The following is a 24,429-nucleotide window of genomic DNA, read 5'->3' as shown; positions in this document are numbered from 1 at the left end:
AAAGGTCGTTACTCAATCTCGAGATCAGTGACGCTCACGCGACCATCGTCAAATATCAAAATATTTTGTTGTCGCTTTAAAATGATATTTTAATTGAATTACCTGTTGAAGTGTCAAAAAAATTCTCCGACACACAATACCTGAAATTATAACCGGCCTTCAACGCTTACAAGGCGGCTAACATCAACAAGTTAGCTAATCTGATTAATAACAAAAAACGTCCCACTTCTAATCCAATTGACTCGACCTTTGAAAATTGGATCGTGAACCTTAGCAATACGGATATTCCTGTCAATGATACCGACGTGCTAAAAATGGGACCCAAATATGGCATTCCTTTTAAGCCTAACTGCATCCCAACCAACAAACTTATCTCTGATTTCGAATCAAAGATTTCCTTCATTTCTTCTGATTCTCGTAATACGGCCCACCAAGATTTTACCAACACTATAAAAAAGTTCATCAACACCCCTTCTCCCCTTCACGCTGACAAGAACATCCTTCACAAAATGAAAGAAACTAAGATCTTTCAAAATAACAACCAGGCCTTACTTTTCTTGAAGGCTGACAAGGGAAACACGACTGTTGTGATGAACAAACAAATGTACGAGGATAAAATCTTGCAACAACTCTCCAACAACAACTCTTACAAAGTTGTTAGATACGATCTCACCTGTACCTTGCAACAAGAAGTCAAAAAACTAACAACGGATTGGTCTAAAAGCATACTCATCTCTGATCAACTTAGACGTCAAATTGCAAAAACTAATTGCCTACCACCTAGAGCCTACGGGCTACCGAAAATTACCGGATACACCGGATACACCGGTAAGAATTATAGTTTCTTTCACTGATAGTCCGACTATCAATCTGGCTCGTTTCCTCAGTCAATGTATAGGTAACAACATCGTACCTCCCTTGTCACGTGTAAGAGATAGTTTTGCTCTGGTTAATGCTATTAGGGACTTTCGTCTCCCACCTGATCATATTTTAGTTTCGCTGGATGTTGTGTCATTGTTCACAAATGTTCCACAAGATCTTGCAATCAACGCTGTTAAACAGCGCTGGCATCAGTTGGTGGACAAAATTCCGGTCCCACTTAACGAACTCTTAAAAGCATTGCACATATGTTTTAAGGCTGCCATATTCAAATTCAATCATAACATATATGCTCAAACTTATGGTTTACCGATGGGCTCACCGCTCTCTCCAATTTTGTCAGATTTGGTTTTGGATGATCTTGAACAATATTGTCTCAACAAACTGGACTTCAAGCCTTCATTCTTTTTCAGATATGTAGACGACATAATTACAGCTGTCCCTTCGGATAAAGTTGCAGAAATGCTTTCCGTCTTCAACAGTTTCCATCCGAGACTACAATTTACCTCTGAATTAGAGTCTAATCACCGAATTAGCTTTTTAGATGTCCTGATCATCAATGATAACCAGTTCATTGAAACTGATTGGTTTCATAAGGCTACTTGGTCACAAAGGTATTTAAATTACCATTCTCACCATCCCAGATCATACAAAATTGGAACGATTAATTGCTTAGTTGACAGAGCGATCCGACTCTCAAGTATGGAATTTCACAAAAAAATTTGTCCTTGATTCAGCAGGTACTAAGTAAAAACGACTATCCACCTCGCCTGCTCAACAAACATATACAGTTCAAATACGATTCCATCTTGTCATCGACCAACCCTAACAATAATATCGATGTAACTACTACACAAACCAATCAAAAAAGCTATATTTCCATCCCATACGTCGCGGGGTTGTTTGAGTCACTCAACAGAACATTCTCTAAGTACAAAATTCAATTTGTGGGTAAATGTGCACATGATCTATCCTCGATGTTTGATTCGGGTAAGGACCCCTTACCCCTGGGTATGCGCTCTGGTGTAGTTTACAAAATACCTTGCAACCAATGCAACATGTCTTACATAGGCCAAACTAGTAGGCAACTACACACCAGGATAACCGAGCATAAACGCAATATCCATGAACACGAGGATAATTATACTGCATTGACGAGACATGCCATCGATTTCGACCACTCTTTTAATTATTCTCAAGCCAGCATTATTGACGTCGAACCGTTGTATTACAATAGGCTACTGTTGGAAATGTGCAATATTGTTGCACATCCCAATTCTGTCAACCGTAAACAAGACATAGAACATCTAAGTAATATTTACACCTCTGTGATACGACCATTGTAATTGTCCATTACCGACTGAGCTTGCTCTCGATTTTACCTCCTTAACAAAAATTTTGGTTTCCTTTTAACCCGTTGACTCTGCGTTTGCTCTGATAACTATCGAGATCGACCTCCCCCCACTACACACTGGACGTTTCACTTGTGCTTATGTGCTCTGGACTCAATCTATAACGGCGGTGTGTTTTATTTCATTTTACCAAACTAACAACAAATATGAATTCGCGGGAATTACGTGTCGCGAACGCAGTGTGTTTCGGTTTTTGTTTTTATTGTTTTTTACTGTTTCTATTTATTCATCAATTACCAACACGCATTCTATGTAATTGGAAGTGTCATCTCATACTAGGTAATTCCTCTTTTATACTTGCTCAAACATCCTTGCATATTATTTATACCACTATGTCTAATTTTGTTAAAACCTAGTTGTACATTATTTTATTTTTGTTCGTGACAGATATTTGAATAAAATGTTCTGAGGAGGGCCCCCACCAGGGCCGAAACGTTAACACGATAAAAGTGTTTTGAGTTGTGACCTTCATATCCAAGAATAACATTAATCAAAAAACAACATACTTTTAACTATGACAATACTAACATCCTTTGTGAAGAACCTAATTATTATAAACGGTTACTACTAGAAATGTGCAAAATTACAGGACACCCAAATTCCGTTAATCTTAGACAAGACGTTGAACATCTTAGCAATATTTACAAACCGCTGATTACCTCCCACACAGCACACATTGTTTAACCTTAACTAAGTACATAAATTTGTTGTCCCCATGCCACATGTTTTTATAATTGTTTGTACTTGTTCACCTTCACTCTTGGGCATATTTGATTCTCCCATCAGTCGTTGTTTACCAGTTGACACAAACGGTTTAACAAAAATTGTTCAGACATGGAGAACAGGGTCATAATGATACCAGTACCACCGTTTGGACATTGTTTTAAACTATTTTAACTACCACAAACCCTTTGTTGAATCCGCTCTGTAAATTAGCGGCATTCTTTTCACGTTTCACAGTCTTTAATCCTAATCTCTGCGTGGACATTTTAGTCACGTTTTAAGGTCATAAACTACTCAACTGCTGGAAGTTCCCATCCCTTATTGACGAATTGCGTCGACTGATTTGCAAAAAAGGATACTCCTCACGCCGGTCTGCCACATCTGGCAGCCAGTTTTGCAATCTCGACAAATTCTCTACTTTCTACTCGAAAATACCTTTGCCTACCTACCAATCCTCTAATCTTCACTTTTCGTCCTTGTTTTTTTATGACGTGTATCCTAAAACGCCCGCACGTGCATCGCACATTGGGAATGTACGTTTCTGCTTCTGGCTCACGTGCTCACTCCCACTCCCAAGCAAAATTCATCCCTTCTCTCAAGGGACAATCCTACCCCTTCCAGTAGTTTTTTGGCCATCGGAACTTAGTTAATTTTTAAAACCTACCTTTAAGATCAGATTCGTTTCGACCAACGCGAAGAGAAGACCAACTAACTCTTCTGCCACAACTTCTTCTCACTACCCAGCGTGAATCTCATACAACCGAACTCAACAGTGTATTCAATTTACTTCAAGTCTGTTAATAAATATATTTGTTGACTAAAACCTTATAACATTAAATCATCTTTGAGTCAAACCCAATTGTCTCAAGGAAGCCAGTGCATCGAAAATCTTTCCCGATTGGTTTGACGAGGATTTACAACCCTCGTTGGTAATAGATCTCTTACCGCCATCGATGCCGAGCGCAAACATTTTGGTCCTTCGAGCCGGATAACTACAAACCAAACGACTTTTTCAACGAATTGTCATTGTTATCCAAGAACTATTGCCATAAAAAAGTCCACGTCGGAAAATCACCCACAACAACGGTAATTCATCGCCACTCAACGTAGCAGCCACGCAAACCTCAACAATCGGTAAGCTCGTTAATTTATCAAATCACCAATCGTCTCCCTTTCCTTCCTCAATTACCACGCAACTGTCAAATACTCCGTAAAAAATGCCAGAAACGCAAGGCTCTAGTGGAGATCGAGCAAGTGAACTCGTAGAATTGCATCAATCGCGAGGTCTAATGAAACGTCGACTTACGCACTTTGAAAAAATGCTCGTCGAAGAAACAGGATCAGGTGAATCGGATCGCGTGTATCTCAATAAACAATTCAAAACTCTTCAAGAACATTGGAACAAATTTTTACCCATACAAGAAAAAATAGAACGAATCAATCCTACAGATGTAGAACAAGATGAAGGTTTAAACATGGAAGATAGATATTATCAAATCATCGCGAAGGTTAGCAATATATTGCCGAACTTGCAACGCGACACCTCGTCTACCACGACGGGATCAGATCCTCAAGCGAGCATCTCAGTACCCAGTTCTCCAAATATTCCGGTGAGGTTACCACAAATCCAGCTAAGTAACTTCGACGGAAATCATGAAGACTGGGCGCCTTTTTACGACATGTTTACCGCGCTCATTCACGAGAACAAAGATCTAACTCTAGTTCAAAAATTCCAATACTTACGATCTGCACTTGAAGGAAGAGCTCTCAAAACCATAGAATCATTAGAAACAACCGGACGAAATTACGAGGATGCCCTAACAATGCTGAATAAAAAATATGATCGGAAACGGCAGGTAATTGAAAGACACTGGAATGCTCTTAGTGAATTTCCACGCGTCGCAAAGGGATCATCTGGATCTTTAGAAGGATTAGTGGATGCCTTTCGGCAACATCTCCGAGCAATCGAAAATAAGGGTCAATCCGTAAAGACATGGAGCATCCCCATAATTCATCTCATTCGGTCAAAAATCAACGTATCGTTAATGACAGAATGGGAGCTATCGATAAAAACTAACGAAGTTAAATCATACACCGATTTACTCGATTTCCTTGAAGCTCGAGCGAATTGCTCAGAACATACTTGGACCGCGCCAAAGACCACAACCTCGAACCCAAGGGCCATAAACTCGCGAAACTCTAAGCCAGTTGCGGCGCATCACGAACGACAGGGAACGCACCTCCGCGGTCAAAGTTTCGTTACAACGACGAACGCTTCTTCAACCAAACCAACGTGCCCCATATGCAACCAATCTCATAAAGTTTATGGTTGCGAGAACTTTCAAAAAATGACAACTCAAGAGCGGATCCAAGCTGTATCGAAGGCGGAACTCTGCATGAATTGTCTAGGAAGGCAACATTCGGCAAAAACCTGTTTGTCAGCGCGAAATTGCCAAACTTGTAACAAGAGACATCACTCTTTGTTACATGAAACTAAGCCAGCTACGAAATCTAACGAAACATCAGCATGACTAGCTTCAGAAACCGAAGTATCACGAACTACGCAGCCCAGCTCTGCATCATCATCCAACACAGTCGCCGATCAATTGATTGCACCTGCGAAAATTCTTGTGTTAGATAACTCTGAACGACTCATATCGTGTAGAGCCGTTCTCGGCACAGCTTCGTCGATTAATCTCATCACTGAAACCTTAGCAAACGAACTCAACTTGCCGAAAGGGACATGCTCCGTTCCCATCGGCGCTGTAGATGGTATGTCAACCATTTCTCACTACGTAATCCAAGCCACAATCCAATCTCGGATTACCGGATACAAGAAGACACTCGACTTCTTCATTGTTCCCCAAATTAGCTCACTCACGCCTCCAGAACATGTCGATTGCTCCTCTATAGTGATCCCAAAAAACATTCGGATGGCTGATCCTGATTTTGACAAATCAGCTCCACTACAGATCTTGTTGAGCGCAGGTCCCTCTATGGCCACGCTCTCAATCGGGACAATCCGTCTCTCATCAACTCAGGACCCAGATCTTTATCTACAAAAAACCTTACTTGGTTGGGTCATCGTGGGTAATATCTCTTCCCATACAATAATCGATCAGCAAACAAGCAGCGCTACCTGCAACACGTTGAAACTACAGGAGGATATGAGCAGGTTCTGGGAGCTGGAAGAAGGCCCCACCACCAAATATCTCTCCGCAGAAGAACAACCGTGTGAAGATCATTTCACAAAACATGTATCTCGCAATCCTAGCGGACGTTACGTCGTAGCCCTACCTTTCAACGAAAAGAAAAACCAGCTCGGATTATCCAAAGATCTCGCTCTTCGACGTCTCCAAACTCTCGAACGACGCTTCGCTAAGGACGCTCATTTCAAACAGCAATATACCGAGGTCATTGAAGAGTATAGAAATCTCGGACACATAACAAGGATACAATCTAACGACGAAGAAGGATTTTATCTCCCACATCACGCTGTCATCAAGGAAACCAGTCAAACCACGAAGGTACGAGTAGTGTTTGATGGTTCCGCTAAATCAACCACAGGGATATCGCTGAACGAACGTCTCATGACTGGACCAACTATTCAATACGATCTTCTTACCTTAATCCTACGTTTTCGACTTCACAATTACGTCTTAACAGGAGACATCGAGAAAATGTATAGGCAATGTCTTGTTCGACCGGAGGATAGAAAATATCTACGAATTCTCTGGAAGGAAAACAACGGTTCAATCGCTACGTTCGAGCACAACACTGTGACGTTCGGACTCACGTCAGCCCCATTTCTCGCGATAAGAACCATAGCTCAACTAGTTGAAGACGAAGGTCAGGACTTTCCAGCAGCATCCCAGGCCTTAAAAAATGCTCTGTATGTCGATGATCTGCTAACCGGTGCACCAACAATCGAAGAAACTATCAACTTGAGGAACGAAGTTGTCGCTCTACTGAAACGAGGAGGCTTCAACTTACGCCAATGCACTTCGAACGACATACGTGTGTTAGAAGGCTTGCCCGCAACCAAAGTAAATCTACAACTTCTAGCCGGTGATGATCCGAATCTCAAAACTCTGGGCGTATATTGGAATTCCGAAACAGATAAACTGATATACACCGTCAAACCTATAAACCTTTCATCGCGCTTTACAAAAAGGACAATCTTCTCCGAAACTGCGCAAATTTTCGATCCCTTAGGATTGGTAAATCCAGTCATTGTTCATGCTAAGCTGATCATGCAAGAACTTTGGCGAATGAAACTCGATTGGGACGAATCCATTCCTACATGGCTTCATACCAAATGGACCGAGTTCGCAGGGCAACTCAACCTGCTTAACCAATTATCATTTCATCGAAACCTTCTTCATAAAAATGCGAAGGATATCCAAGTACATGGTTTTTGTGACGCTTCAGAAAAGGCTTATGGAGCCTGTATTTATCTCCGGTCAGACAATGGTAACACCCAGGTATCCTTGTTCTGTGCCAAATCAAGAGTGGCCCCCATAAAAACGGTACAAACTATACCGAGACTCGAATTATGCGCGGCGCAATTACTCGTCGACTTGTACGAGAATATCAAATTAACTCTCTCGGTACCGATCAGTGAAACAATATTCTGGTCAGACTCGTCAATTACGTTGAACTGGTTAAATACATCTCCACATGTATTAAAAACCTTCGTGGCAAATCGAGTTGCAAGCATCCAATCACGAGCGAAGTCGGTAGAATGGAGACACGTCCGAACAAAGGACAATCCCGCCGATGCTTTATCTCACGGACAATTACCGACCGAATTCACAAAAAACAGTCTTTGGATGCACGATCCAGCCTGGCTGACAGAGGATGAAACCCAATGGCCGTCGATTACACTGAACGTAGCACAGGAAATTCCAGAATTACGTAATGCAACCTGCCTTATCACCACCGGAGGAGACTCGATGCTTGAACGATACAGTACGTTTACTGAGCTACAAAGAGTCACCGCTTATTGTCTGCGATTTAAAAACCGAAGAACAGGTCCTCTCCTAGTAGACGAACTAAGAACAGCTACTCTACGCATTATCGCATGGATCCAAAGAATCTGCTTCGCATCTGAGCTACACGATCTACAACGAGGTCGTCCAATTGATTCAAAGAGTTGTCTAACACCTCTAGACCCTGGGATTGATGAAGACGGAGTCATAAGAGTCGGCGGTCATTTAAATCATTCATCTCTCTCTTACAATCAGAAGCATCCCATAATTTTACCAAAAAACCACAAGATCACAGAACTCATCATCCGGAAGGAACACATCTCGGGCCTCCATGCAGGTACTCAGGCCACCCTGTACAACCTCCGAAAAAACTACTGGATCATCGATGGACGACGACAAATAAGCAACGTAATCCAACACTGTGTGACCTGTGCCAAACTGAATCCTCGTCCAATTAATTACAAAATGGGTCAACTGCCAAACGTCCGGGTATCAGAAGCTAGACCATTTATTCATTCAGGCGTAGATTATTGCGGTCCATTCTTCATCAAAGAAAAACGTGTACGAAATAAAACAAGGTCAAGGCCTACATAGCTGTTTTCACGTGTTTAGCCACAAAGGCAGTTCACATAGAATTAGTGAGCGATCTTACCACCGATGCCTTTATAGCCGCACTACGACGTTTTGCTGCCAAACGCAGCCGCTGTAATTCTATGTACTCAGACAATGGCACAAACTTTGTTGGGGCTAAAAACGAAATCCAGGAAATACAGACCCTAATACGTTCATCGGAGCATAACGAAAAGGTACAACAACATCTATCAGAAAAGGAAATCACTTGGCACTTTAATCCTCCATATTCACCGCATTTTGGAGGAATCTGGGAAGCCGTCGTCAAGTCGTTCAAACGGCATTTTTTGCGTGTAGTCGGCACTGAAACCCTCACTTTCGAACAACTGACTACTCTTGCAACCGAAATCGAAGGAATTCTTAATTCTCGCCCATTGACTCCTCTATCCTCTGATATTAACGACCTTCTCCCTCTTACTCCTGCACATTTCCTGATTGGTGACACGATGACGAGTTTACCCCAACAGGATTCCTCGGATATTCCACCCAACCGTCTCTCCATCTGGAAAAATATTCAAAGGATAAGACAGTCATTCTGGGATAGATGGCACAAGGAATATCTGTCGGAACTCAACGCCCATTACCGATGGACCACCGGGTGTCACGCCATCAAGGAAGGCTCCTTCGTTCTCATCAGGGACGATAACCTTCCACCCATGCAGTGACGCATGGGCCGCGTAACCACAATCCATCCAGGAGCAGACGGCGTTATCCGCGTCGTCTCCATCAGAACAGCGAAAGGGGTCGTCGATCGGGCCGTAAAGAAATTGGTTCTATTACCAATTGATCCAGAAGCAGAGAACCTCTCTTAAACATGTATCCGCACCAAAGTTTTTCAATCCAGACCTAATTTTAAGATTATAATTTTACCCCATAGATTATAACACTTATCTTTAATTAACTATACTTTAGCGAATTCAATCATCGGATTCATTCAATTTTGACCACAGTGTGCTCAACCGGGGGAGCATGTTGAATCCGCTCTGTAAATTAGCGGCATTCTTTTCACGTTTTACAGTCTTTAATTCTAATCTCTGCGTGGACATTTTAGTCACGTTTTAAGGTCATAAACTACTCAACTGCTGGAAGTTCCCATCCCTTATTGACGAATTGTGTCGACTGATTTGCAAAAAAGGATACTCCTTACGCCGGTCTGCCACATCTGGCAGCCAGTTTTGCAATCTCGACAAATTCTCTACTTTCTACTCGTAAATACCTTTGCCTGCCTACCAATCCTCTAATCTTCACTTTTCGTCCTTGTTTTTTATGACGTGTATCCTAAAACGCCCGCACGTGCATCGCACATTGGGAATGTACGTTTCTGCTTCTGGCTCACGTGCTCACTCCCACTCCCAAGCAAAATTCATCCCTTCTCTCAAGGGACAATCCTACCCCTTCCAGTAGTTTTTTGGCCATCGGAACTTAGTTAATTTTTAAAACCTACCTTTAAGATCAGATTCGTTTCGACCAACGCGAAGAGAAGACCAACTTACTCCACTGCCACAACTTCTTCTCACTACCCCGCGTGAATCTCATACAACCGAACTCAACAGTGTATTCAATTTACTTCAAGTCTGTTAATAAATATATTTGTTGACTAAAACCTTATAACATTGAATCATCTTTGAGTCAAACCCAATTGTCTCAAGGAAGCCAATGCATCGAAAATCTTTCCCGATTGGTTTGACGAGGATTTACAACCCTCGTTGGTAAAAGATCTCTTACCGCCATCGATGCCGAGCGCAAACACCCTTTCTCTAAAACTTTTTAATACTTTGACTTATGGACAGTGAAGATACATAGTTTTTTTAATTAATTACTTCCATATTTTTAACAACTGTACTTTCAACAATTGGAGAAGCCGACAACGATTATTGTCATTTATTTGAAGAACCTGCGCTCACCAAATTGTATTTTACGATTCTGACTGTATCTTAATCCTCCTTCCTATAAAAGGTAAATTACTCTCAAAGTTTTATCACTTTATAACCATAACAGATACTTAATATGTACCCACTAACCTACAATAGAGAATAGCTTCAATAGTTTTACATCTATAGTGATTAATGTCTTATTGTATATTTTTCATATTATAAAAACATTTTTTATTCTTTACAGTTGAATAAAAAAACTAATCGTTCTGAGGAGGGCCCATATCCGGGCCGAAACGTTAACGAAAATGCGTTTTACATTTCTTTTACCGCTCACCAAGATTCAATAATATATTATCTACGAGGTCGAGAATTCTTACCCTTCACTTTAAAAAAGTAAGTGAGGTTCCTTTTCTATTTTGTGAAGGCACGAAATTACTTGCAATATATCGTATCTTGATCTCTCTCTCTCTCTCTCTCTCTCTCTCTCTCTCTCTCTCTCTCTCTCTCTCTCTCTCTCTCTCTCTCTCTCTCTCTCTCTCTCTCTCTCTCTCTCTCTCTCTCTCTCTCTCTCTCTCTCTCTCTCTCTCTCTCTCTCTCTCTCTCTCTCTCTCTCTCTCTCTCTCTCTCTCTTTCTCTCTCTCTCTCTCTCGCAGTTGGTCTGCGTGAGCCACCTGGGCTCGTACCTTATTCTCTACAATTCCTTATCTTATCACTTTCTATTTCTTATTGCAAGTAGCTTCGCGACTGGTTGACTCTTACTTACGCATTGTTAGTGACTATTACTTTATTTTGTTATCTCTCTCTTCTAGAATACCTAAATATCTAATATCGCTGTATAGCAACGTGTTCTGTTAAATGATCAATTCTTATCTTAGCTATTGAGTATTACTATTTCGTTATACTTTCTCTGATTAATTCATAACTGCTTCTTTACCTATTATCTTTGATTAATTTATCTTAGTGAGTGTACCGCGTAAGCGATCTTACATCGCCGCGCGGTCTCGCTCGTCGTTCTTTTGACTTTGGAGTATTGCGCCGTACCGAATAACATCTTTTTCATTATTTTCTTCGCTAATACCGCTGATCGTAGTTGTCCGTAGTCTCTTTGGTTTGTTGTATGTTGCGTATTAATTCTCTTGAGTATTAATTCTCTTTAGTATTAATTCTCTTGAGTATTAATTCTCTTTAGTATTAATTCTCTTGAGTATTCTTTGTCTTAATCCCGAAATTATCTTTTACTGTACCGAATATTATCTCTCTTTCTTCTCGCACTTACCGCAAACTAGAGACTACGTATTATCTGTTAGTTTCTATATTTTATAATAATTCTCTACTTGACCTGTTTCCTTGAATTTACCTCGTAATTAATTCCCTGCCTCTGTTATATCTCTGATAATTCTGGTAATGTGAGAACTATTACATTTTTTGTATTTCGCATGTTTCTTATAATCGCTTCTCATATTTTATGGTTTGCTTGATCAATGCTCAATTTAAGTACCGTATATCTTTTTCTGTTCTGCCTATTCATTATAAAACCGTGTTAATAATTACCTCGAATCATAGTATCGCGAGCCTACGCATATCTCTCGTTTATTCTGAAAACGTTCTGTTATTTGTTAAAGCTCTCGCTTAACTTCTCTCTGGCTGTAAATTAATTATCTCATCTATCTTAATTGTATCTCAATCTCTTCAGTTGTTTGCTTGTTATAAAGATTTATCGCTTCTTAGCCAACATATTCGATACTATTTCTGCTTCACCTGTTTCTTATTTTATCTATCGGATTCAACCCCTCCCCTCTACCATTACCTTGTCTATACTGAGCAAGCTGTGCAAAACCGTCGTAGAACCTGATCTTGTCTTTATCTATATCTTTTTCTCTAATTATCTATTTTCTGACGCATGTGCGTCTGGCGCCCAACAATCATATCTTTCTCTTTTATTATCTCTCAATATCTAATTATTCAGGTTAGTAACTGCGCCGTAGGGTAACCAATCATCTCACTTATTCTTTAACCCTCACACACAAAAATAATATTGGTTACAATAATAATATTAATATTGTACACAATGTGTAATTACTTTATTATTACCCCACACATTTATTATTGTGCATCCTTTGCATGATTGATTCAGAGTGATTACCGTTTTCTTTTTACCAAGAAAGCGCACCGATGGAAGTTTATTTAATCTTTGGTCTTTCGATTCGTTATCCATTTTATTTTCACTAATATATTGTCGCTATAGTTACATACATTCATCATACAATTATTTTCTTTTATCAAATACTAGGGGCTCCGCCCCTGCGCGCATCGCGCGCGTCAACCCCAGGTCGGTGCTTCGTGCCTCACAGATTGTTTTATTTATGTAATCATCATTTATCTTTGTTTGAATTTGTGTTCGTAATCTATATTCCTCTACGATATGAAAATCCTTATCCGTTCAGTCACAGATTTTCACCGAAATAATGCAGTATAACACTTAAATCTCGCTAGAACCTAGCTATGAGAAACCAGCGCCGAATATGATGATATTAAGGTATTATTCCAGTGTGACTCTCCCATCAGTCTAATTTTTGTTTTTAAATTGAGGCAAACATGACGAATATAAAGGGTTGTGGACATATCGACGAATCTGTAAGAATCACGTCTAACGGGTTTCCATCCTCCGTTGAAATCACGATCAACCGCTTTTCAACCCCTTATTGTCTAAATTTCTAAATATGCAGAAAGTACTTTTTAGGTATTTATATTATGAACTGTCTGAATCAAAAACCAAGTCGATATCTGATCTGTGTGCGGAGATATCATCGAATCCGTAAAAATCACGTTTAACCACTTTTCACCCCCTTAAGATTCGAATTTCTAAAAATCGCTTCTTAGTGGGTGCTTACGCTCCGAGGGGAATATGCATCCTAAATTTCAAGTTTCTAGGTCAAAGGGTTTGGGCTGCGCGTTGATCGTCTTGTTCCTTTATATATAGAGATTAATTAATTAATGTATTCATGTAAGCTTCAGCAGCAGATTTGATTTTCCATATGCAAACGGCAAACTTTCGTGAATACTGTCTGCTAGATCACCGCCATTATTGTTTACCTCATCCTCACCGTCGCATAAGGTCCCTGGCGGATTTCCGCCGTACTAAGACATAATAACCACAGAGCTCAACAAAGGTAGTATAGGGCAGTCGGACCACTTCTTATTTTTACACCGTGGTACCGAGCTGCGACAGCGGAGAAATGGACTGCACGGGGAATACCAGCATAGCGAGGAGTCGGCACAGTCTCTGTACCTTTTAATAACGATACCATAACGTTAAGTCAGATCGCTATACCACCCATTATCATCTTCTACCGGCAAGATCTACTCTTGCATCGATACCGCGATACCGTGTGGGGTACACCTTCCCTTTCTAGGCCTTTCACCTACCTCAACTTGTTCTGTGTATTCTCGTTTAGGTTCTGTTCAGTCGTTCTCTAACTTCTCTGCTGTCTTGATCAGAGCACCTTTTCCTTTTTCTTTGATTCCTCTTTTTGTTTTTTCTTTTCTTTGTTAGTTAGTCTATAAGTAGCCTTAAGAATTCTCTGTAGCTTTCTTTCACTTGTCCAGCATTGTCATGGACATTATGAATTATTATTCTATTCTTTTCGACTCGGCACATTCTACGTTCAGTGCCTGCACTAGCTAGACGTGCTTTCGCTTCTAATTAGTTTATTTTTTCGTTATCGCACCTTCTCTAACTTGTTCCTCATGTTGCTTGAACTGTTCTCCCCTTTGTCTTATTTTCACGTAAGTGAGGTTTTCTTTGTTAGATTGCGAAGCCCGAAGTTATTTGCATCGTATTTTGTCTAGATCTTTACCTATCTTCTGCTTTATTTTTTCTCGCAGCTTGCACTGCGTAGGCCACGTGGGCTCGTCCCTTACCTTATTTCTTATCTAATACCGCTAATAACTTCGCGACTAGTTAGCTTACTTATTTAATTTGTAGTGACTATTACTTCCTTTCTTAATTTTGCTTCGCGTATCGAATACCGTTGAATCGCAGCGTTTTACTATCGCTTTTCTTATGCTACAATAGAAATTATCTAATTACCTGCTTTGATTGAGTAGTTTACCCATTGTTTCTTGTAGTGCCTGACGATTTAATAAGCTTATAAATTCTCTCACAAACAGTGACTTATTCTTATTGTCTCATGGTTCTCTTTTTCTGTAATTTTTATTCCCTTGTCCGTTATGTTTTCTGATTTGATTATAAGTTGCCTTAGTACCGAATATCTTTGAGTAATTGTAAATATCGTAAGTATACCGCGTGTGCGATCTTCCATCGCTGCGTGGTGTAACACGTCGTTCTTAGAATCTGGAGTATTGCGCCGTACTGAATAACATCTTTCTATTTAATTCTCGTCTCTATTATCGCTGTCATGTAGTTTGTCAGTAGTCCCCTCGCTTGTAATATATCGTGTTATAATATCTTCCTTATGATTTCTTGTATTGAAACGTTAGGAATATCTGTTTCTTCTCTATATCTTATCTTTATTCCTCTCATATCTATCGCATATATTTCAAGCTAAACACTACGTATTTCTTTATATTTTCTATTATACCATCTAAATCCTGAATATTCACGTCGAATATCGTGTTTCTTTGAATTCATGAATCTCTATTTAATTTTGATATTATCTGATTGACTTGTATTTCTTGCTTTTTTTTTGTCACTGCTGATATTTCTTACTTTCTTTATTATTTGTAATATCGCCTGCTTTCTTTATTACGTGTAATATTTTCTGCTTCTCGTGCAAATTATCTCAACTGTTTTTCTTTACCGTGATAATACTATTCTCTCGCTGTATCATTCTGTTTCCGCTTGCATTGTTAACTTAATTTAAGAACCTTAGATTGTAGATTGCATGCTAGCCTAGCTTGACCGCTACTTGTGAATCTTGCTGATTGTTACACCGAGTAATAGTATCGCAAACTCACACGTTTCTCTCGCTTATCACATTTCACTTGTCTCGCTAATTTGTTAATTCTCACTCATAAATTTTTCTCTGGCTGTATTTGGAATTTCCTACATGGTAATTGTACCTAAATCTGTTAAATTGAGCACCTGTAATTAATATCTCTCCTATTTTTGTTGATACACTTGTTACTACTAGCGTTACCTATTTTGTTATGTTTATCTGTTAGATACGACCCATCCCCTCTACCATTATCTTGTCTATACTGAGCGAGCTGTGCCAAACCGTCCTACAACCTGAACTTTTCTGTTCTTGTCTTTTCTCTAATTATCTGATATCTAACGCTACTGCGTCTGGCGCCCAACAATAGTATCTTTGATAGAAGGTATATTCGTGGATATGAAGGTCAAAGATTAAACGAAGTGAAGATTTTGTTTACGTTTCGTCTCAAGTTAGGGCCTTCCTCAGAACAAAATAATTTATTATGGTCTTACTAAACCAAATAGTGCACACGCACGAGTACTGGTTAAAACTTTGAAAAAATAATAAATTCAAAAACAAGTCATATGTAGATAAGGTTAGCGGTATATTATTTTGGAAAACTACAAAGCGATACATCTCTCCCACTACTTATATTCACCGACTTATCTCGTAAGTGCCTGGAAAGCAATTTAAATTCAATTTCTGTCACTTGAACTAGTCTCATTCGCTCCCTATTCCGCGCTTAGTGCCGCACATACAATCGAATATCTCAATAGGGCCTCTCGCGATGGGGCCGCTTCCCTTCAAAAGAGCTCAGCAACGTCCCTCATTACTTTACTTCGGGTGAACAAAGCGTAGCCGCAATTTCGCGGCAAATACTCTCGCAATACGGCCGGCAGCAGAAGTGAAATGTTGATAGAAAAAAGCGTAGCTATTATGGACTTTGGGCGCCCTGCTGCAAGGCGAGAGTGAAAGCGCTCAAAGCGCTATGAATGCGCGTCGAGATCGTTGGTCGGGACACGCTAGTTTTTAGAAATATCCTCCCCTACACCCTCATGACCAGTCGTATTTAGGGAGTGGACTTTACTCGGAAACAAAAATTCTGAAAAATGATTCATTCGCCAGCCATTCAACCGTTCCCTTTCGGAGGTTGTTTTACTGTCGTATTCACAATTATAATGGCGATTTCCCTATGATTGAGTTTCGTCTAGGATTTACGGAGCCTTTCACTACAACCATTGTAGTCCCGCGTAACACTGCATCACACCTGTGACTATTGAACTGGCATTAAGAATCGTCAATCCTTGACATAAAGAGACGCGGCTCCGCGGGTGATTATTGGGACATGAAGCGGCAGCGGGTACAAGGGTACTTTGAGACATGGTCAGGTATATGGGTTCGACCAATTTTTCAGGTGCCGCGAATTTTATTACACTACCGAGCACCCCAAACACAGTGAAAGGCAATCGGGGAGTACATTTTCTGCCGTATATGTATAAGGTGCGAGCAAATTTTCAGACCATTCGGTTCAGCCTGCGCTTCGTTGGGTCCTAGACACATCATCGCAGTTTCACTTGCATTCTGTGTTAACGTGCGATTCGTTCGCGAGTCAGCTCCGAAAAAGTTTGCGTATTAATTCCTCTGCACGGACTTATACTTGTGCAAGCAAAAGAGTTGGAAAAAGTTTTTAGTGACACAGCAATTTATTCGTACCGCACCTACGCAATGGAACCTCCAGCAGAAAATAACCACACTTACACGGGACCAGCGAAACTAACGACGGAAACGAATTTCATGCAGGTAAGTGAACGACGACGATACATTTCATTTTACTGAAAATCAGATGAAAAGTGTGTAAGAAACGCGTCTTCCATCACTACACACTGTGAGGTGGATTTTTCTCGTCCTCCGGTCACTCGGCGAAAATGACCGAGAACTTACCGCGTACACAATAATTTGGCGGTCCGCGATGTCAGCTCACGTGGATCTTACGAAAAGTATCGCGAGATTCTGTTGAGCGCCTGGCGTGATTAACACGCCCCGAAATCGTTGATTCGCTAGACCTCGGCAATTGACTCGGTAGCTCAGAACCGCGGAGATGGTAGGGGTAATTTTTGGGAAGAGAGCTGGACAAAAACACGTTATTAAACAAAATAAGATAAAATCATATATTTAACGACAGCGATGATTCAAAAACGAAAAAAGAATAATTCAGAATTCGCTCTTCGCGATTCAAAATCGAATAAACAGACCTGAGAAAAATTGACTTTATAAGAAAGCCTTCGTGCGCTAGTCGCCTCCTTGATAGTAAACAATAGAACAAAAGTCAGAAACAAAATCCGTAAAAACAAAAACAAAACTTTAGTCGACGCGCTAATCGTACCTCTAATTATTATTCGTAATTACTCGTTTATCAACGGTAATCATGAGAAGCTTATCGCGACGCATCCGAACTTAGTCCATACTCGCGAATAGCTCAGGTTCACAAATCGCTCTGCTAGACCGAGTGCTCACGCACGACAATACGCGACCTGCACCAGAGGTGATACTTTTACCTAAGCTGACTGGACGGGACCCCGTGCAGCGGAATTTGGCTGCACTCAATTTGAAACGATAGTGACTCGACTTAAAACCGTGACTCTACTCTATACCATACATAAACCAAATGTTACTCTATGCGTTATCGCGAGAACTCAGGCTACGGCCATCAAACAAGGAGACCCACTAACTCAATTATTAACTGGTCAACTGTTGATCGGTGTTCCGATCTAAATCGTACTCGAAATATGTTCACGAAGAATTAACAGCGCTCACCGCTTCGCAGCCACACTAAGAACTCTCCGACGCCTGTCTTCGCCATGCTGCACTCCCAGTAATTCAAATTTTCTTTTCTTTCATCAAACGCTTCGACACCATTTTTGCGAGCTGTCGCCAGGACTCAAGTGCCGAGCGCCGCTAATCGGAGCTGAAATTCGAATATGCTTCAAACATAGGCGCTATCAGTCGTGAAAAATTCTTCCGATGTGATTGGTATTCTCCTGCGAAATTCTTATAGCCTTACTTATCGTTATCGTTGACTCCCGCTGTCGCGGAACGCTGATTGGCTGTCCAATTCTCCGGTGTCCCGTCGTTCGACAGTGGCGTGGTGACGGTTTCGCGAGTTTGCATGACGGCGTAGCGGCACCGCGGTGAGAGGGAAGAGGCTACGGCTGGCCGGCTACCAACGGGAGTCTCGTCCGCCTTGGTTTCCCTCGCGGCAGAGCTCTACGTTGGCGCTTTCTCCGTAGCCTCGTGTGAGGCCCTCCTCTCGTCGCGATCCTCCGCGCCTTTAGTCCTGTAATGCTGTTGAATATGCGGCCGATCCAGTGTATGGTGTCGCATTTACTCGAAACAAGAAAAAATAAACGAATATCATGAAAAATCGTATTTGCCAGCCCGTAAAATGTCCCCTCAGAGTATCGGATGCGTGATCTTCACCTTGGCGCTCTTTTACGAGATGATTAGCGGCTTGATCGCGGAATCCCTGATTTCCAAGTTCCGCCTAGGGTTCGGGGAGCTATTTGGAACGCGCGAAAAAAATACCGCGTTACAACTTCCCCCGCCCCCCTGGAAGGAACGCGGGGTGACAGCGCCAGCGCCAATTTCCGCGAGCCGAACTCTTCGAGGTGATCGCAACCTGAGATAACCGACGGCAATGCGTCAGGATACTCCCTCCAAGTCAAAAGAAACACCCAACAAAAAAAAAGAAAGCTAAACAAAAATTTCCGGTACGATACTTCACTGCCACCCAGATCTCTCAACTTCTGACTCGGCCCTTACTTTGCGCATTCCCGGTTCCTTTCTGAACGGCAACTGCGTCGAGTAGTTGTATAAGGCGGGTTCTGGCTCAAAACTGACCTACCCATCGGATCGAGTACTGCAGGACGTGCCTCCCCTGTAGTCGGTTTGTTACCGACCGAGCGTCTGCGAACTGACATGCAAGATGGCTGACTAGCATGCAAGATGGCGGACGAGATGACGGGACATGTAGTCGGTGTGTTACCGACCTAACCTAACCTAACCTTTTTTTTTTCTTCTTGTTCAGTGGCGAAGGGGATATCTTCGAATGACCTCCGGTTATTTATGAATGTGTTCGGATAGTGCCGGATTTTCACCGGCTGAAACCCCTCCGCCGCTCATCAGCCCGGATGGAGCGGAACCACTTTCCCATTACGTCACCCCGTCCCTGTGGCCGGCCTGTTATTCTGGCCTCTCTCTCACTCCCGTGGTGTAGCGTTGGCCTTCTCGGCCAGGCTGCCGCGCGCCTCGTTGGCGTTTTCTGCTCACTCCACTCTAGTTATATTATTTGTAATCAATCAATATTCTACCAAACATTATCAATATTAATTATCTATTCTACCAATTATCAATTAGTTATCAATCACTTGGGCCACCTATCCGTACGCGAAGCTTCTGTCCACTACTTTTGTGTTAAATAATTACTTACTTAGTTATTTGTTTATTTATTCACCACACTAATTATGTACTACTCTGTCCACCTGACCGTCACACGTCATCGTGTCACCTGTCATTGCATCCTCCTGCCACTCGTACTTGCGCTTTTCTATGAGCTAGCACTCGTCACACTTGTTTATTTGGGGGTGTCCTCGCACAAAGTGTCCTGTACACCCCCTACAGAAGGCGCCTACTTTGGTTTTTTCGGGATCTCATCCCTGTTGTCACTCCTTACCAGCATGTTTCGTGCTGTTTTGGATTAGTTTCGCCCTTCTACTGCCGCGCTGGTTCACGTAGTTTCCCTTGCTAGCCTCCAGTCTGACCTGGTGGCCCCGTACTCCACGGTGTATCGGAAGTGGGGGAACATTCGTTCATGCATTCTCAGCGAGCTCGTCGAGTTGACCAGCTGTTGGTCCCCCCACCCCCCGCCGTTGCTTTAGGTTGAGGATGGCCCGGTTGTTTCCTAGGTAATTAACATCACCATAGGTCATCCGGACCATCGCTCCCTCCGTCATTTTCTCCGTCGCTGGAGGTCGGGGTCCCCCACGCCGCAACTGTCTGGCCGCATGCTCACCAGCCACCCTCTCTACCTTTTCCATTACGACCGCGATGCCCCCACCCACCGGGGGGGGGGGGGGGGGGGGGGGGGGGGGGGAATCGCCTTGTCCTCGTCATGCAGGTGACTGCCGCTGTGGAAGCACACCGAGTGTGTGTATGGTATATCACACCTACACCCAGCCGCACCTCCCCCCCAGTCAGTCTGGCTATCGGTCTGATCGCCAGCCCGGCCGCAGGTCCTCCGGGTTATCCGCCCTGCCTCCTCGTCCTCTCGGCTGCCTCCTTCTCTCGAAGGACCACGGTAATGTACTGGACAGCCGCGTCCCACTTGGCCTGGTCCTGCAACATAGCACTTACCACTTCTTGTATGTTGTATACCTGACCGATCATTTCCGTCATTTCATGCCTCTGGACCTCCCAGGCCGGGCACCGGAACCAAGTGTGCTCCGGGTCGTCACACTCCGCCGCGCAGTGGTGACACCGCACCTCTTTCTCCTTTCCAATCCTCTTAAAGTACGACCCAAAGCAGCTGTGCCCCGTGAGGCCCTGGATCAGATAGTAATTCATTTGTCCATGCCTCCTGTCCACCCAGTCAATCAGCGAGGGGATGACGTTTCTAGTCCACGCCCCTTTCTCTTGCATCCTCTACTCTTGTTCCCATTTTCCGAGGGTCCTTTCCCTCTCTTCCTGCCGCAGCCTGCTCTTTGCTGCTTTGCCCAGGCTGCCCTCATTTTCCGATGCCGAACCTAACCTAACCGAACCTTTTTTTTTTTTTTTGTTTAACCCATGTCCCACTAGGCTTGGAGTGCACTTAGCGTGGTGCCCGGGTATCGCCTTCTCGGCATTCGTTCGGACACCACTTTGCTGAGCTGGGGGAAGGGGGGGGGGAGCGAAAAAGGTTAGGGAGGCTAGGCCCCTCTGCATTTCACAACCACGGCTTGGGACGGGCTACGGCTGCGACCAAAGGCAGTTGCCTTATTCTGGGAGCAAGAGGTCTGGTACTTGCCTCTTGGCGTTAGGTGCCGTGACGCAAGGTTCACTTTCTGTCTTCATGTTATGTCTATGAATATATATATTCTGTCTGTCTGTATTCGTTCTGGCTCTTATTCTGATTATGGTCGCTATGGTGTGGTCACGATGCGTATGAGTGAATCCTATTCTGGAAATACTGGTGAGTGCGACTTACCCACCGCTCTCGTTCGGTGCTCTCGGTTGTTGTGTAGTCGTCACCTGGAGTCTTCTTTCGATGTGCTCCTTCGCCCTCAGGATGCTGGCGATGGTCGCCAAGATCCTGCCCCATCCTTCCTCGTCCTTCAGCATTTCTTCGGTGATTGTGTCCGCCGTGAGTGGCACGCCACTCTTTGTCAGTCTTGCCGTGCGCTTTGTGTCCCATGCCGGGCATTCGAACAGCGTATGGTGGACGTCGTCGTAGTCGCTGTCACAGTGATCGCAATGCGCGTCTGTTCGCTTCCCGAATCTCCTCAGGTATGCGTTGAAGCATCCGTGCCCATTAAGCGCCTGGGTGACGTGGAAATTCACCTCACCGTGTCTCCTCCTGGTCCAGCTTTCAATGTCGGGTACTAGCCGCCGAGTCCATCTTGCTCGCGAGGTGGTCTCCCACCTCCGTTGCCGTTCCGTCTGCGTTGTTTCGCGCTCCTCTTTTCGGATCCTTCTCTTCGAGGGTGGGTCCAGTGCACGGAGTCCTCGCTCTTCTTTGGCTTTCTTCTCGCGATTCCATACCCTGCTCCGTTCTCTTGCCAGCAGATCGGCGGGAGGAGTGCCTGCAATCGCGTTCGCTACCGCCGTGGAGACTGTGCGGTAGGCGCTCGTTATTCTTAGCGCAGCCAGTCTCAATGCGCCGTTCATTGTGTCCGCGTGAGCCGCCCTCTCCATGGCCCCAGCCCATACCAGGACTCCATAGAGCGCCACGGATGTGGCCACCGACGATAGTACCTTGCGGCGTATCTGCTTCGGACCACCTACGTTCGGCATTATTTGGCCGAGCCGTGTTGCCACTCGTGCCGCCTTTTCCGCCGCTGTTCGTATGTGTACCCCGTGTGTCAGCGTCTTGTCTATGACGACACCAAGGTACTTCATACTGTTGCCGAGGGGGACTTTTTGGTCCTTGATCTTAAGTCCTGGGAGTCGTTTCAATATTTCTTTGGTGAACAGCACTGCCTCTGTTTTGTGCAGGGCGATCGTTATCATCCCTTTCCCCTTATATAAGGCGGTGGCCTTATTCGCTCTTGTCTGCAGGTTTTTGCAGGCTGTGCCTAACGTAATCACCAGTGTATCGTCTGCGTAGTATAGTGTCTGGGTACCGTTTGGCATACACTCCGGCTGTAGTACACTATCGAACATAACATTCCATAAAAGTGGTTCAAGTACCGACCCTGGGGGACGCCCCTCGTTACCTCTATGACCTCTTCTTCCTCCCGTGTCCTGTATGCCAGCTTGCGGTTTGTCAGGTAGTTCCGGACTATCTAGATTGGATGAAGTGGCACCCTTTTTTCCCGCAGTGCCCTGACCGTTTTGGGCCAGCCAGCCGTGTTAAACGCGTTCTTTATATTGTCACAAAGGGTGAAATCACCCGATTTGCCCCTTTTTGATGATCTAGTAGTCATCATAGATGAAAGACGTTTATAAACCTCTTATGTCTTTCAAAAGAATAAGGTTGCTGCGTCAACCAACATTATTGCAAAAACAGTCTTGTTTGAGACTTAAAACCAGAAACACGTACCCTGCAATTGAAGCTGTTTCACAACATTCGTTTACGCCTTTTGTTTAGATCGGTTGACCAGAGTTCTTCTCTAACTTCAATCGGGATGGAATGAGTGAGTGAGAGGGTGAATAAATTAATAACACGATTTCGCGGGAGAGACAAGACGCTTGCTTCGGCATAAAAACCCTCACGGTGCAGAGGGAAAAGCCGAAGCAAGACAAATGTTAATTAACTGCAAATCAGATTATCATAATACAGGATAATACAGTCGCTGGTGCATTCCTTGTCAACTAGATTGAATGATCATTCAATAATCTTAAGCCAACTTATTCAAATCTCCATGAGTAACCGTGATCCGCAACTTCCAACGCTAACGTAGAAGCGGGTAAGGGAAAGCGTGTAAGGTGGCCCAATGCCGTGTACTCGTATGAGTAAACCATGAACCGCAACTTCCAACGCTAACGTGGAAGCGGGAAAGGGGGAGCGTCAGGGTGGCCCGATGCCGTGCAAACAGCGGTCCTGACGTCTCGGGAAACCAACGCTGAAGTGCTCGGGCGACAATGTATGTCGCCGCGATAACACTCGCCCGGGAGACGGGCACCTCCGGTCCAACCGGAGGGTGAACCGCGTCTCCCCCGACCAACTTAAACGGATAAATCTTAAAAGTACGCGAAACGAAATAATCGACGCGCGTGGCAAAGGAAAACCTAACACGTCCTACCTATTCGAGCGCTCGAGACTAACTAACTTGCGCTGCGCCCTCACTGGCCAAGCGAACGTACGTAACTGCCGATTCGAGTATCGGCCCACGAATTTCTATCGCGGACAATAAGTACGTAATTTGAATTACTATAACGTAGAACTACTTGTCATGTGGAATAAGAGAGTAAATCTACTGTTGTGACCATTTATTGAAAGAACCATTCGAGGCGGCGTAGCACAATGTTCTAATCAACACGCTCAGGCCAATAATAGATTCATGGTGTTTTCCAATTTCCAAAACAAAGGCACCGTTCCGTTTATCCTATACGCCGATCTCGAATGTATATCAATCCCCGAACCCGTAGATGAATTTGAAACTCGTAAGACTTGTAAAATTCAAAAGCATGTCCCGCACAGTGTGGGGTACTACGTACATTGCGCGTACGATGAGACATTATCGGAGTTCCACGGTAAACGCGGTGTCGATTGCAGAGATTGGTTTATGAA

At 43.3% G+C, this 24,429-nt stretch overlaps 3 protein-coding genes across 3 annotated transcripts; 2 read left to right on the top strand and 1 right to left on the bottom strand.

Moving 5' to 3' along the window:
* Window positions 1–314: 314 nt before the first annotated feature.
* On the top strand, window positions 315–1,626 carry LOC124212211 (uncharacterized). The gene is made up of 3 exons (XM_046612084.1): window positions 315–828; window positions 995–1,493; window positions 1,620–1,626. Exons 1-3 carry the CDS (start codon window positions 315–317, stop codon window positions 1,624–1,626), a joined length of 1,020 nt encoding a protein of 339 aa, XP_046468040.1.
* Window positions 1,627–4,231: 2,605 nt separating this feature from the next.
* Window positions 4,232–9,300, top strand: LOC124211557 (uncharacterized). Its single transcript, XM_046610734.1, has 3 exons — window positions 4,232–5,427; window positions 5,680–8,494; window positions 8,584–9,300. The coding sequence occupies exons 1-3, from the start codon at window positions 4,232–4,234 to the stop codon at window positions 9,298–9,300; spliced, it is 4,728 nt and encodes a 1,575-aa protein (XP_046466690.1).
* Window positions 9,301–20,744: 11,444 nt separating this feature from the next.
* LOC124211556 (uncharacterized) lies at window positions 20,745–21,140 on the bottom strand. The gene has a single exon (XM_046610733.1). It carries the CDS (start codon window positions 21,138–21,140, stop codon window positions 20,745–20,747), a length of 396 nt encoding a protein of 131 aa, XP_046466689.1.
* Between the last annotated feature and the right edge of the window lie 3,289 nt (window positions 21,141–24,429).

Source organism: Neodiprion pinetum, chromosome 2 (genome assembly GCF_021155775.2).
Source record: "Neodiprion pinetum isolate iyNeoPine1 chromosome 2, iyNeoPine1.2, whole genome shotgun sequence".
Taxonomy (NCBI): domain Eukaryota; kingdom Metazoa; phylum Arthropoda; class Insecta; order Hymenoptera; family Diprionidae; genus Neodiprion; species Neodiprion pinetum.
The sequence above is the reverse complement of the archived record's forward strand: the minus strand, read 5'-3'. Positions and strand labels throughout refer to the sequence as shown.